This window comes from Osmerus eperlanus, chromosome 6, assembly GCF_963692335.1.
Source record: "Osmerus eperlanus chromosome 6, fOsmEpe2.1, whole genome shotgun sequence".
NCBI lineage: Eukaryota > Metazoa > Chordata > Actinopteri > Osmeriformes > Osmeridae > Osmerus > Osmerus eperlanus.
The window spans coordinates 4,867,649-4,881,765 of record NC_085023.1 but is presented as its reverse complement, the minus strand read 5'-3'; the positions used below and the strand labels follow the sequence as shown (position 1 = coordinate 4,881,765).

Sequence of the window (14,117 nt, the reverse complement as noted above, 5' to 3'; positions counted from 1 at the left end):
CAGAGTCCAATCATTAAAATTACAAATTATTTTGAAACCATGACAGTTTCTCTTGTACGTGCGATGCTGTCCAAGCACCAATATCATCTCTCCGTGCTCTTCACAGGTCAAGTGCGCGAGGAGAGAGAGTGAACAGATGGGATAACAAGGTGGGAGGGGCTAACAAGGAATGCCAACCAATCAACCCAGTGTTTTAGTTACAATAAGAATTCTGTGCAGACATGACAGCTTCTGGCACATCTGCCTTTGATTAGGTTGCAGGAGCAGCTTCACCACAATTAAATCACCTCGTTCTGAGATCGATAGAGGAATAGATAAAAGGGCTGACAAATCAATACAGCAAGTCAATTTTGTTTCCCGAATGATTCTCTGAATGCGGCTATTCGAATCTTTTTATTTAAGTTTTCGATACCAACTACGTGTTTCAACGAACTGACATCAGCGTAAATGCCATGGCGCTCAGCTGCTCCTCGTTCTCAATCAACGACATCCTCACTCGAGGACGGGACGGTCGAGCGAACGGTTCAAGTGGCCAGCATTTTGAGGAACAGTGCGCACAGAGATTCGACACTTTGAACGAGAAAAGTGGATCGCAGATTATCGGTAGCAGGAGTGCAAAAGGTCCCGCTTCCCCGCTCTCTGATGAAAGTGATAGTGTGAGCCATTTCCGCCGCGGAAGAGAACCGTCAGATCCCTGTTTGTTGAAGCCAGGTAGGAATACCGAATCATGTGGCGAAGACTCAGCCGCGGAGGACGCAGAGTTCTCTGGCTACAGAGGAGGTATTCAATCGGCCAATGTCAAGGCATAAATCTATAAATCCTATCATACATTTGTTGTGGGTGTTTCGTGCTTGGCAATGGTCTATTTCTGTATGGTTATTTAAGACACCCCACACTGTGATGCAAGCATATGCCGACTTTGGCCAAATGACACAAATTGCACTTATCGCTATAGTTGTAGCCTAATATAACGGTGATTTCCAGTAGGCCTTATCAAGGCAGCTTAACGTTTACAATAGTACTGCAAGTCCTATTCAACACTGCAAACGTTAACTCAAAGCCTATGCAAGATAGGAAAGGCCCAGAGGTGACATCGGCCAACCATTAATCAGATTTATACTCCGTTTAATGTAAATCAGATGACTGTCTGTCGATAACATTAACTTTGAACTTGGTTTTACTATTCAGTCATACGGAGCACTTTAAGTGCTTGCGGACACAATATTTGAAGGACGTATTGTGTGTGCATCGCTGAGGGGTTGCTATTTGAAGCATAAAGAGGTCGCCTGTTAGCCAACTCACCACAGGGGCTTTTATCTGTTCTTAGAGAAACAGCTACCCAGTCGGGACCGGGCCAAGTCGAAGGAAGAGGAGGAGGAGGAAGAGGAAGACGAGAGGGTGAGCTGCCACAGAGACATGGACCAGCAGCCCCGGGCCGATAACAAAAAGCGCTCCCGGGCCGCTTTCTCGCACGCACAAGTCTACGAGCTGGAAAGCCGGTTTAACGTTCAGAGATACCTGTCCGGTCCGGAGCGCGCGGACTTGGCTAGGGTTCTTAAACTGACCGAGACACAGGTGAAGATTTGGTTTCAGAACCGGAGGTACAAAACCAAGAGGCGGCAGATGGCTGCGGAGACGGTGCCCTGTAGCACCCCTCCCGCCGCCACTGCAGGGGCCAAGAAAGTGGCGGTGAAGGTTTTAGTGAGGGACAACCAGAAACAGTACCGGGCGGAAGAGCTACCCAACCACAACGCCCTGCCCCTCTACCAGGCGTATCAGTACTACCCCTACCTGTACTGCTTCCATCCCTGGCTTGCCAACGGGGCACTGTGCGGGGCCTTGCATTAGCATAGGCCTACAACTCCAGCAGGAAAACCACAAGAACTGAGTCTGCATGGGTTAAGTGATTCATCGATTTACTTGTTTATGCTAAAAGATAAAAAGACAAGAAACTCTGCCGTTTCATATTCATGTTATTTCGAAGGGAACAAGGGTGTGTACATAAATTATTTTATTGTCATCTGAAGAGCGCAGTGTCAATCATATTTCACACGGGTAATTCCGGCTTTACGCCATGTGAGCGACCTGCAGAAGACTGAACATGTTTTTTTTATATATATATAAATTAGGCCTATATTATCCCCGTTACATATACAATCCGATGATGTCGTCAATAAAATAATAGAGCTATATGCAATTGTTTGAGTTGTAATTATTCAGCTTTAATAGGCTAAGACACTATTTTCTTTTTAGACGATAATTTCGTTTATTACTTAACATTGAAAATTAAGTTATAGTGTGTAGATTTCTTGTAAACACCGAATTTCGTTAATTGACACTTCATGGATCAATTTGTGCAATATCAGAAAAAAACGTAATCGAATTCGAGTTCCAAGTAAACTTTTAGTGTGCATTGACGTTTCCCTATTTCAAAATAATGTAGGTCCTATAGGCTACGTTTTTCCCAAATTTCCGAACTTTTATATAATATAGCCTATAAGTTACTGTAGACTACACAAGCTATATTAATAGGCTACAGTTTTTGAATGGGGCCAAACAAAGAAATAAAATGAACCCAGTCCTTAAACCCTGATTCATTAAATCATACAATTAACAGACTATTCATGGTTTTTGAGCTTTAATTTGTTTTAATGCAGTGCTAATAATCAATAGAACGCTAAGGTAAAAAAAGAGACTCATATAACTGACTAGTTCATAATAACACAAGTAGGGCTAGGCATAGGCCAATGACGTTTATACATTGTGTTTATTGTGCAACATACCTAAAAATAAATAAATCATTTTGCCTGAGTGCTTATTGATTACTCTAGGGATATTGTTGGTAAAGTGAAGTTTGATTTTTCACTTTTGAACAGCTACGATTTGTGTTGACGCACAAAAATGTATAAAATAACAAACAAAAACCGTTTAGGCTAATCATCCAGCTATGACGTTAAAATCAAAATGCACGATTAGGTGACTTTTCAAAGTTGCCGAAATTAAACAACCAGCAGCTGCATGTGCAGTTGACTTTGGGCTGCCAATAATAGCCTATTCTGCAGCTGCTTGTATTGACTCCGACTCTGCTTTGCTTTTTGAATCACACGCGGTCAACCGACCATATCCATGTTGCGCCACACATCCAGGCTAAGCACAAAACACATTCATTATCTGCTCGGTGAAAGATCAAACTTAACCTCATTTAACGGCCATAGACGGTTTGTGGGTTTACGAGGCAGGGGAACCGAAAAAAACACCATTCTGTGTTATTAATGCAGGTTGAGGGGAAAAAATATTTGCGCCAGAAGCAGAGAGCTGTTAGCGATGTTGATAATGGTGGATGTGGTTCTAATTGCACTAGTGCGCTCTGATCTAAGGGGGTCTATAGGATTAAATGTCCTGCAAAAACAATCTGACAAGATTTATCTACAAAACATGTCATAAAACGAATTACCCAAAATATCGTAATGTTTCTGTAATTCGTTTTAATGGGGTTTGGGGAAATATATATCTTACTGGTAATTGAAAGCAAAGTAAACACATTTTAAAAGATCCCTTGCACCCCAACACAACCTGGTAAGCAGGCAACAGACAGACAGGCAGAGAAACAGACGGGCAAACATTTGGACAGACAGGTATGGAGGCAGTTCATCAAGCAGGGAGAGAGGGACTGAGGCAAATGGGTAGACAGACAGAAAGGCAGGCAGGGATGGAGGGAGAGAGGAGGCAGACAGACAAACAGGTTGTCAGGCAGGCAGGCACAAACAGACTCATCCTGTGCCCATGTTAGACTGGCAGTGGTCCAAGCTCCATCTATCTCTCTCCAATCAGCCCATGCCCTCTCTAAGCTATCACAAGTGGCTGGCATTGTACCCTTGCTGATTATCGTCATAGTAACCGCATGGCTCTTTGAGGCTGTCCAACTGTGACCGAGGACATCCATCATTGTTAAGACAGATTAATGACACTGACAAGGTGTACATGTTTATGCACGGTGGACAAAATAAAAATCTAATGGAACTGACTTAACAGCAAGGCATAGGTTTGGTTTCAACATTGGTAGAGAGAAATGTTTTGTATCACCCTGCATGTTGACATTACCCCTGTTTTCCATCTAATGATTAGTGAGCACGTTTCAATGGTCTCTTGAAATCAGTAGGAAAATGTCCCTACTGTCCGCCCAAAAACTTACACAGAAGCTTGTACTCCTTAACCCTTGTGTTCTCCTCGGGTCGTTCTGACCCATCAGTCATTGTGACCCACCATCGTATTGCGACAACTTTACCGCATACAAAAACAAAGTGAAGCATTTTCTTTTAACCGTCGGGCTGTCTCAGACCCCCCACATTGCGAAGGTTAAAAGAAAAGTATTTTTATTTGTTTTTGTATTGGGTAAAATTGGGTAAACACAATGATGGTTCGTTATGAACCTTTGGGTCATGTGACCCGAAGGCAGCACGAGGGTTAAACACTATAATTAGACAGTAATCCACTTATGAGTTCATCACATCTTTGTCTGTCTAAATAAACTTGTATCCTTCATTCTGTTATACCTGCCATTTGCTCTTTCCCTGAGAGACAGGTCTTTGCAGAATTTTATGTTCACCATAACCCCATCTATGTTCCAACACCTTCCTAACTCCTTCTGAGGGCTGCGTCCCATTCCAAAAGTTGAGTCTGTTTTCCCTTCCACCCTACCTTCTGAAGGCAGAAGCTGAGGCGATGACTGCTCATGAATGAGACACGGCCGCATTGCGTTCACAACCAAATGAGCTGCTGTTGTAAATGTTGTTGTGGACATCATCAATGTTAGTCCAATGAAAGGGCATACTCCTGTTTGGCTTAACACCTTTAACTTCACCACCTGGTTTAATGGTCTGAGTGACAGAGGGAAGGAGTGAAAGAGGGAAGGAAGGAGGCAAAGAGGGAGACCTGTGTTTATGTATAAATATGTAATGCACAAGTATGTAAACATACTTGCGCCTCCGTGCTTCCCTGCAGCCCTGGCAAGAAGAGGCTAGTAGAAAAGAGAGGGGGGGAGGAAGAGAGAGAACGGCAGAAAAAAACAGCCTGACATATCTCAACAAAGCTTCTAGACAGACAAGACCAAGTCCAGACCACAGGAGAAAAGGCCAGCAGTATTAGGTTTGGCAACTGTTTACCTCACTGGGAACTTGAAATCCCTGCTGGTCTTTCATGTTTGCCACAGTAGCTGGAACTCTCTGCTGGGAGGAATGCTGGGAGGGAGAGACAAAGCTACAATATTTCACACCTGAATGAAAACCCTTCCCCTAATCTCCTTTCCTCTCCTTTTCCCCTCCTTTCCTCCTCCTGTACTTCCCTCTTCTTCCCTTTCTCCCTCTCCTTCTCCTCCTCTCCTCCTCCACTCTCCCCCTCATACCCCTCTGCTCCTTTTCACCTCTCCTACCCCTTCCTTCCCCTCCTCCTCTCCTCTCTCCACCAGTCCACAGTCTCTAGCTGACACGGCAGACTGCTTCTCTAAGAACGTAGACCTTATGGACACAGAGATTACACACAGCACCAAAGGTGCAATTATACACGCATTTCCTGTCTGACTATTGAAACACAGTTATTTTCGCAAGGGTCCTCTTTAGCAAACACGTACTGTGGATTACCTTTGTGCAACAACAATATCACTGAAGCCACAGCTGAGTGGATCTGAATGGATATTTCCAGTATTTTCACTCCTGTGTGCCATTGATGTTGGCAAAGACACCGTTTAAATCTTAGAGGCTCTTAGAAGTTAGAAGATTTTCGAATTGGGAGCGTCTATGGGTGTGGCGAGGTGGGTTTTGTCTGTCTGTCTGTCTGTCTGTCTGTGTGTTTGTGTGTGTGCCTTGTCTGTCAGTTTGCCTGAGTGTGTGTGTGTGTGCAGGCGTTAATGCGTTTTCTTGGGGCACGACTCAGGAAGCAGACAGGTCATAGTTAATACCTCTGTTTAGAGAGCGAGCAGGTTCACTAACCTTGTCTCCAAGCTGCATTAGGACGCGCACACAGGCATCACACACACAAGCATACTGCTTCCCCTCTCTCTTTTTTACGCACACAAACACACACACATACAAAGACACACACACAGACACACACTAACACACAGCAAATAATCCCACCCAGAGGACTGTTTCTGGCCTGTTCCAGAAACTATTAGCAGATAGCATCAGTAGATGGAGGAATGTAAACATTTACAGTAAAGCCAGGAGGCATCGGCTCCCTCTGGGCTCGTCATCCATCACCCCCCCCCCCCCCTCCCCCCCACACACACACCCTCACAGACTCTGGTTTCCTCTCACACACATCTACACGGATAATCAACACAATCTTGTTGTTTCCATAATTCCATCTCGTGAGGATTGACATGACCACAGACCAGACACAATAATATGACACCTTGTTATCGACAGGTCTATTAACACTACAGTAAATCTTGATTTAGGCCAACCCAGTCAGTTCTCACTGAGGCTTGGACCTGACTTCACGCAATGTTGATTTAACAGTTGATGAAGCAGCATCATAGACGGTCTCTGAGCAGATCAGTGATTCCCTTCCATTGATTTTGGGGTCCCACCTAGTTCTGCTGATGACTGTGGCTCCACCATGCTGCCTGCAGAGACAGTGCCGGCAGGGAACCGCCTCCCTAAGTGTTCTTCACCAGGGGTCAGGGGTCAGAGAGCTGCCAAACAGGCCAGTGAGAGCCCGGGGCCAACCAGAGGAGGTGAGGTTGTTTTGCTGAACTGCGACCCTAGACTAGACCAGCCCCAGAGAAGGTTGTGTTTCAGAATGAAAGCATGCCGCATGTTTAATCTCAGAGGGAACCTTTGAACTGGAGGGTGTCATAGATTGTAGGTAGAGGCTACTGTACATGATCTTATGTTGGGGTGGTAGTAACTAAAGTTATGATACTGTAGTGTCTGTGTGTGTGTGTGCGTGTGTGTGCATGTGTGTGGGTGCGTGTGTGAGCATGTGTGTGTGTGTCTGTGTATGTGTGGGTGGGTGTGTGTGCATGTGTGTGTGTGTGCATGTGTTTGTGTGGGTGGGTGAGTGTGTGTGCATGTGTGTATGCATGTGTGTGTATGTGTGTGGGAACAAACCATTACTTGGCAGCCCAGAGTGAATATTTGTTAGCTCTCCACATCCATAGATGGACAGCTACAAGGACTGATATCATCCAACCTGTTACATTTCCTCTCCAACTGCTCTCAGCTCTTCCCTCCCACACACACACACACTTGCACACACACACACACACGCACACACACTCTTTCCCCAAGAGGCAGAGCCAGAGGAATTTAAATGTTTTAATTACAGCTGATAAGGAGAGACAAGAGGTGCATTGAGGAGCCCTGACATACAGAGAGACAGCTTCTATCAGTGGTCTGACACAGGGCCTACTCACACCCTACTTACAGCCTCTCAGCAAGAGCTAACATCCCTCCCTCCCTCCCTCCCGCTCTTCCTCTTCCTTCTCTTCCCCTCCTCCTCCTCCTGCTCCTCTTGCTTCCCTCTTACCCCCCTTTCTCGCTCTCTCTTCATCTCCCTTTCTCTCTTTCTCTTAACCAGAGTCTTTTTCCCTACCAACACCTCTGTCCGCTCTCACTATTGACCTTTGTCTCTCCTTCTGTCTCCGCCAACCCTGTTTCTTTCTCTTCTTCCCTCTCTCCTCTCGTCCAGCAGTCCAGACAGACCTCCAGGGATTGCTACTGGCTCCACGCAACACAAGAGATCCACTGAGAGCTCTCTCAGAAGGGATAGATGGGGGGGGCTGCTGCCTTGGCCTTGAACTAGCACTGCCTCCCTGGAGGTCTGGTCCCACACAGGGTACACATGATGCACACAGACACGCACGTACAAACCACGGAATGAGTGGTTACTAAGTGTTCTGTCCTGACAATCTTCACACGAAAGGAGACTGGAAATAGTGCTGCATTGTACATTCATGGTCATAAGGAGAAGAGGAGGGACACACACCCCCCTCAGTCGACACCCGCTTTGGAGATTTCTGGGTCTCCGGCCGGACAGTTTCCCATTGGTGGCTGGAAGACTCACAGCTCACCGTGTTTGACAGCACTGGAAGACAGCTTTTCTCCTGAAGCTCAAGTTCAAAGTTTCTGTTTCTTTGTCAGTGTCCCTGACTGCACCTGTGCTGCTCTGCTCTGTGCCACACACACACACTCCTGTCAACACCGTCAATCCATGGATAGCCTTGGTTTGTGTCAGCATGGGGTTTGCGTGTGTGTGTTTTCTGTTTTGGTTTCTAATTTACAGTTTGAGGAAATTGTATAACCTTGTTTAGCTTTTAAAGGAATTTGTCACAACAGTGAAGGGAGAGGAGAGGGGTTAACAGTATAAAAGACACCTGCACTAATCCAAAAGAATGCTACTTTTCACAACAGCCACCCCATTACCTCGCACACCCAGGGGACAAGTATGAAGGTGTATGTGTGTGTGACTACTTGCCTTTGATGATAAAAGAACCGCATGAGTGTACCTCTGGCTATCAATCCCCAGGCAATATACATATATACAACTCATAAACACTCTTATCCAGAGGTTATGAATGTCTTTCATGCTTTCACATGCACACACACAAACACACACACGCTAACACACTGCATGCTTTCACACAGTCGGACATGTCTCCCTGATTCATCTCTCAATGATTAAAGTTGTAACGATCATCTATGTCGGTGTTTTTCAACCTTTTTTAAACGACGGCACATTTTTTACATTGGAAAAATCAGGCGTCTCACCACAAGAAGGTGTCACTTTAACCTGATACATATAATTGGGTGTGCTCAAGCCTTCGGCGAGCACAACCTGCTTAACGTTGTAAGCAGGTTAACGGAATGAAGCATCATTGACGCGCAAACAGCCATGTAAACTCGCCTGGGGGGGGAGTGAAGCTCGCGATAGCTCACCCGGGGGGGGGGGGGGGGGGGGGTTACGGTGCCAGTCACTTTATTACAGACACTCCACAATGGCATATTATTTGCAGATAATAATTTATAAATGTTTATTTTAACTAAGTGAAATTGGATAATTTCTCAGGGCACACCTAACAATCTCTCACGGCAAACTAGTGTGCCACGGCACAGTGGTTGAAAATCACTGATCTATGTGTCTCCTCTTCTCTCTCTTTGTCTTTCTTTCGTTTAGTCCTCTCTCTCTCTCTCTCTCTCTCATCTCTCAGTTCAGTTCAGAATGCTTTATTGGCATGACAGTTCGGGTTGAGCAGTATTGCCAAAGCAGTCCATATTGAATGGACATTTTAACATATATATCATAACATTTTACAAGGGGTCTAACAATAATAATATGGCAAAATAACAGTAACATAGTAAGTTGAGGACTGTAGAAAAGTAACATATAAATGCATGTTACAGTAAGATATAGAAAGGTTTTAACAGTCATACAAGGTTGATTCACTGTCCCTCAGGTTGTGACATTTAGATACATATCTAGCGGCAAGGCTTGCAGTAGGCCCTTCGCCCAGAGATATCCTTAATTTCTCATTTATGTCAAGTTCTGTGTAGTTTACAGTTACCTGGTTACACTTTTTACAGATATTGATCTCTTATACTTTCATATCTGTAACACTTAAGTAGGAAATGTTTTTCAGTTTCAATTTCCCCAGATGTACAGTGTCCACAGATTCTGTATTCTTTAGGTAACCATGTTTTTCTATGTCTTCCTTTTCGATTGCAAGGGTGTGGTCACTCATTCTGTATTTTGTGAGAAGCTGTCTTTGCTTTATGTCCTTGACAATATATAGGTATTCAGCCATTTCATATTTTATATTTAGGCCCCGATAGCAGTCTAATTTGTTTTGTGTCCTGGTTTCTTTTTCCCAGTGTTCTAAGTAGGAGTTTTTGTTTTCTGTTGTGATTAGTTTTATTCTGTTTGGTGTTAGTAAAGGGGAAGGAGGTGTGCCGGGCGGTAACTGGTTTGTTAGTCTCATAACCATCTGGCACAGGGGGCTCCTCTCAGGGTTACCTTCATGGACTGCAAGGGCTTTAGATTGGAGGGTTTCCTCAGGACTGGATTTTAAATGGGTGTAAAATTTTAATGATCTTTTCTGGATTTCTAATGTTAGTTGGAATTGGCCTAATTCTGCACGACATGCGTTTGTGGGGGGTTTTCTTTGAATATTTAATATATTTCGACAGAAGTCAGCATGTACAGTCTCTATTGGGTGCTTTTCCCAATTGTTGAAGTCTAGACGGCTGAGTGGGCCCCATATCTCACTTCCGTAGAGAGCAATAGGCTTGATGATGCTGTTGAATATTTTACACCAGATATTAATTGGGATGGTTGTTGTATAAAATCTTTGTTTTATTGCATAGAAAGCTCTACAAGCTTTTTCTTTAAGTGCATTTACTGCCAAGCGGAAGCTACCAGAGGCTGTCATTTGTAGGTCTAGGTATGTATAACTCATTGTGTGTTCTATAGTTTTGTTTCCCAGTGTGAATATGTGCCTCTTTTCCTGACATTTGGGCTTTTTTTGTATGACCATGATTTTAGTCTTTTTTGTATTGACTTCCATGGCCCAATTTTGGCAGTATTCTTCCAGTAAGACCAGTTGCTGTTGTAGCCCTTCTTTTGTGGGTGACATCAGAACCAGATCATCTGCGTAAAACAGGGATTTGATTTCTGTGTCATGGAGGGGGAGGCCGGGTGCAGTTGATGGTTCAAGGGTCTCTGCTAGTTGATTGATAAAGATATTAAATAGAGTGGGGCTTAGGTTACAACCCTGGCGGACACCCCTCTTTTGAGAGAAAGAATTTGTGTGTTGGTCTCCAATTTTAATACTGCATTTGTTGCCTTAGTACATATATTTGATTATGTCAAATGTCTTCCCTCCAATGCCACATTGGAGGAGTCTGTAGTAGAGTCCCTCATGCCAGATGGAATCAAAGGCTTTTCTAAAGTCCACAAAACAGGTAAATATTTTGCCATTTTTCGTTTGGTGTACATTTTTTTTCAATTAGTGTATGTAGGGTGTAAATGTGGTCCGTGGTGCGATATTTTGGAAGGAACCCAATTTCATTTTTGCTGAGTGTACTGTGTTAATTAAGGAAGTTTCGATTTCTCTTGTTTAAGATACTACAGAATAGCTTCCCCAGGTTACTGCTCACACAGATACCTCTGTAGTTGTTGGGGTCACATTTGTCTCCACTCTTATAAATAGGTGTTAAAATGCCTTGATTCCAGATGCTAGGAAAGTGTCCAGACTTGAGTATTATATTGAATAACTTGAGTAGTCCTGTCTGCATTTCCAGAGAGCTACTTTTAAGCATTTCATTTCTAATGCGGTCGGGACCACAGGCCTTTTTGGCTTTCAGGGACTGGATCTTTGTTACCAATTCTTCCTTTGTAATCGGGAAATCAAGTGGGTTTTGGTTGTTCTTAATGGTTGCTTCTAGTTTTGTTAGTTGTTTGATTGTTAGGTTTTGGTTCATACTTGCTAGTGGGATTTCTTTGTATAGGCTTTCAAAGTGTTTTTTCCAGATTTCCCCATTTTGGATAGGTGGTACCACTGCTCTTGAGGTGTTCATGTTATTCCACCTTTCCCAGAATTGGTTTTGGTCAATTGACTGTTCTATATCATTAAGGGTTTTTATACATATAATTGAGCTTTTTCTTTTAAATAGTTTGTTTATATTGTTTGAGGATTTCGCAGTACCTCAGGCGTAGAGTTCCTTTCTCTTTTCTTTGCACTCATAATCAAACCATTTCTCTTTTTTAATTTTGTTAGGTTTAATATTTACTTTCTGCAGGCCAGCTTCTTTTGCAGCATTGTGAAAGATATGGTTTCGCTCACGGACATCTCAACACCCTCTTGATCAGTATCATATTGATTTTGATCACAAAAGCATTTAATTTTGTTGGTAATTTTTGTTGAATTTAAGGCTAATGTGAATTTGTTGGCACTGTCTGTGTCCCATCTGTAGGGCTGGTTAAGTTTGTACAGTTTAGAGGGATCAGTCATTGTGCCATTATTGCAATTTGGCTTTTTCAGGAACACATTGATTTGATTGTGGTCTGAGAGTGGGCTTTGCTGCCTTACAGTGAATGCATTGAAGGAGGAAGGGTCTATGTCTGTGACTGCATAGTCTACTATGCTGCTTCCTAGTGTTGAGGAGTATGTGTACCTCCCTAAGGAGTCCCCTCTGATTCTGCCATTTAGGAAGAACAGGCTTGAGGTGCGACAAATATGTATTAATTCCATCCCACTATTATTTACTACCCCATCTAGACTATTCCTCTGAGTTATGCTTGGTGTCATGTAAAGAGGACTCAGGCCAAACACATGGTTGTTGCCCAGCGGGTCTATATGGTCAGGTTCAGTTCCTGTCCTTGGGTTCAGGTCTCCGCACAGCAGCACATTTCCTTGTGACTGGAAATGGCTAATTTCTGTGAGGAGGAGGTTAAAAATATCCTCATTGTAGTAGGGGGATTCTGCAGGGGGGATATAAATTGCACAAAGGTATATATCTTTTTCTATGCTGCTAAGTTTTTGTAGTTTTAACCAAACGTGTGACTTCCCTTGTTTGACTACAGCAATGTGGTTGGCCAGGTTTCCTTTGTACCATACCAAAATTCCACCAGAGTTTCTACCCCGGTAGACAGTGCTCAGTTTAAATGAGGGTACTGAGACTTCATAATATCCAGATGGACAGTAGGTTTCTATGTCTTCATTGCACCATGTTTCTGTTAGGATAAGGATGTCGACATTTTCAATAGATTTTAGGAATTCAGCATCTGTACGCTTCACACCTAAGGCTGAAGAATAGAGGCCCTGAATGTTCCAACAGCTGTGAATGTGAAATGAACTCATCAAATTAGCAAAAAGAAACTTTTTTTGTGAGACAGGATATAAATGTATCTCTGTAAATGGATAGATTAAATAAAAATAAATACATGTAAATAATAAAATAAGAATTTAAAAATAATACAAAATAAGAATAAAAATAAAAGTTTGAAAATAAATTAATAAGTAAAATAATGAAATAAAGAGGTAAAAAAAAAAATATATAATAATAATAATAATAATTTACAAAAGGAAATCCTTAACCTCCATACTTTCTCTCAAAATGTAGATGTGACTGCTCTTAGTTTGTTGCCAGTCTGCTACATAGGTAGTGGAGCATGTTTTTGATTTCTCCCAGTTCTGATGAGCCCGTGGGTGCAGGTTGGGCGAGAGCAGCAGAGAAGCTCCGCTGGCTCAGCTCTTTCTCTCTCTCTCTCTCTCTCTCTCTCTCTCTCTCCTCTCTCTCTCTCTCTCTCTCTCTCTCTCTCTCTCTCTCTCTCTCTCTCTCTCTCTCTCTCTCTCTCTCTCTCTCTCTCTCTCTCTCTCTCTCTCTCTCTCCCCTCTCTCTCTCTCTCTCTCTCTCTCTCTCTCTCTCTCTCTCTCTCTCTCTCTCTCTCCCTCTCTCTCTCTCTCTCTCTCTCTCTCTCTCTCTCTCTCTCTCTCTCTCTCCCTCTCTCTCTCTCTCTCTCTCTCTCTTTTCTCCCCCAGGTAGAAGACCCTTAGCTAAGGCATCTACTATAAACAGGTGGATTTATTGAGGGAAGGTGTCTATTCATAGCAAGCCTAGCATGATACCCTTATAATGGATAAGAAGTGTGAAGTATTCAGTTTCATAAACACTAACACACCAACACACTCAAACACCACACACACTGAGCCAGCTGTCTCCACACACATCCCAAGCTGTACTCCACAAGCATACTAAATGAGTATGTGTCTGTGTGTACATGTGAGTGTGTATATGTATGTGTGTGTGCAGGGTGAAGCATTCTGAGCTCCGCAACTCTGCCAGTCAGAGATCCAGGTGAACGATTTGCTTCCATTCCGACTCAGTGTTCTAAGGTCCATTCAAGGGATTAAATGTTGCTCTGTTTTCCCTCATTTGGAATGTTTTGGTTGGAGCCAAGCTGACTTTTCCCTGGAAGAGGCCTGGCCCTAACCTGAGAGGAGAGGCCCTAACCTGGGCTGCTAGCTGCCACGGAGAGGGCAGAGCTATTCTGACTACAGGAAGAGACTAATGGTGAGGGGATTAAAGCAACGCTAAAGTTCCCGAGACTCCTCCACACAC

The 14,117-nt window shown here is 43.5% G+C and overlaps 1 protein-coding gene across 2 annotated transcripts; it reads left to right on the top strand.

The window, feature by feature from the left end:
• The first annotated feature begins 207 nt into the window (after nt 1-207).
• nkx3.3 (NK3 homeobox 3) lies at nt 208-1,955 on the top strand. Of its 2 annotated transcripts, none has more exons than XM_062463115.1 (2): nt 208-711; nt 1,328-1,955. In XM_062463115.1, exons 1-2 carry the CDS (start codon nt 453-455, stop codon nt 1,846-1,848), a joined length of 780 nt encoding a protein of 259 aa, XP_062319099.1. In that variant the 5' UTR covers nt 208-452; the 3' UTR covers nt 1,849-1,955. The 2 variants fall into 2 exon arrangements, with proteins under 2 accessions (XP_062319099.1, XP_062319098.1); XM_062463114.1 differs by having other exon boundaries at nt 210-780.
• Nucleotides 1,956-14,117: the final 12,162 nt, after the last annotated feature.

Coding starts and splice junctions, on each gene's coding strand:
- nkx3.3 (XM_062463114.1), top strand. CDS start 453: ATGGCGCTCAGCTGCTCCTCGTTCTCAATCAACGACATCCTCACTCGA. Junction 781..1,327: donor GTTCTCTGGCTACAGAGGAG/GTATTCAATCGG, acceptor ATCTGTTCTTAG/AGAAACAGCTACCCAGTCGG.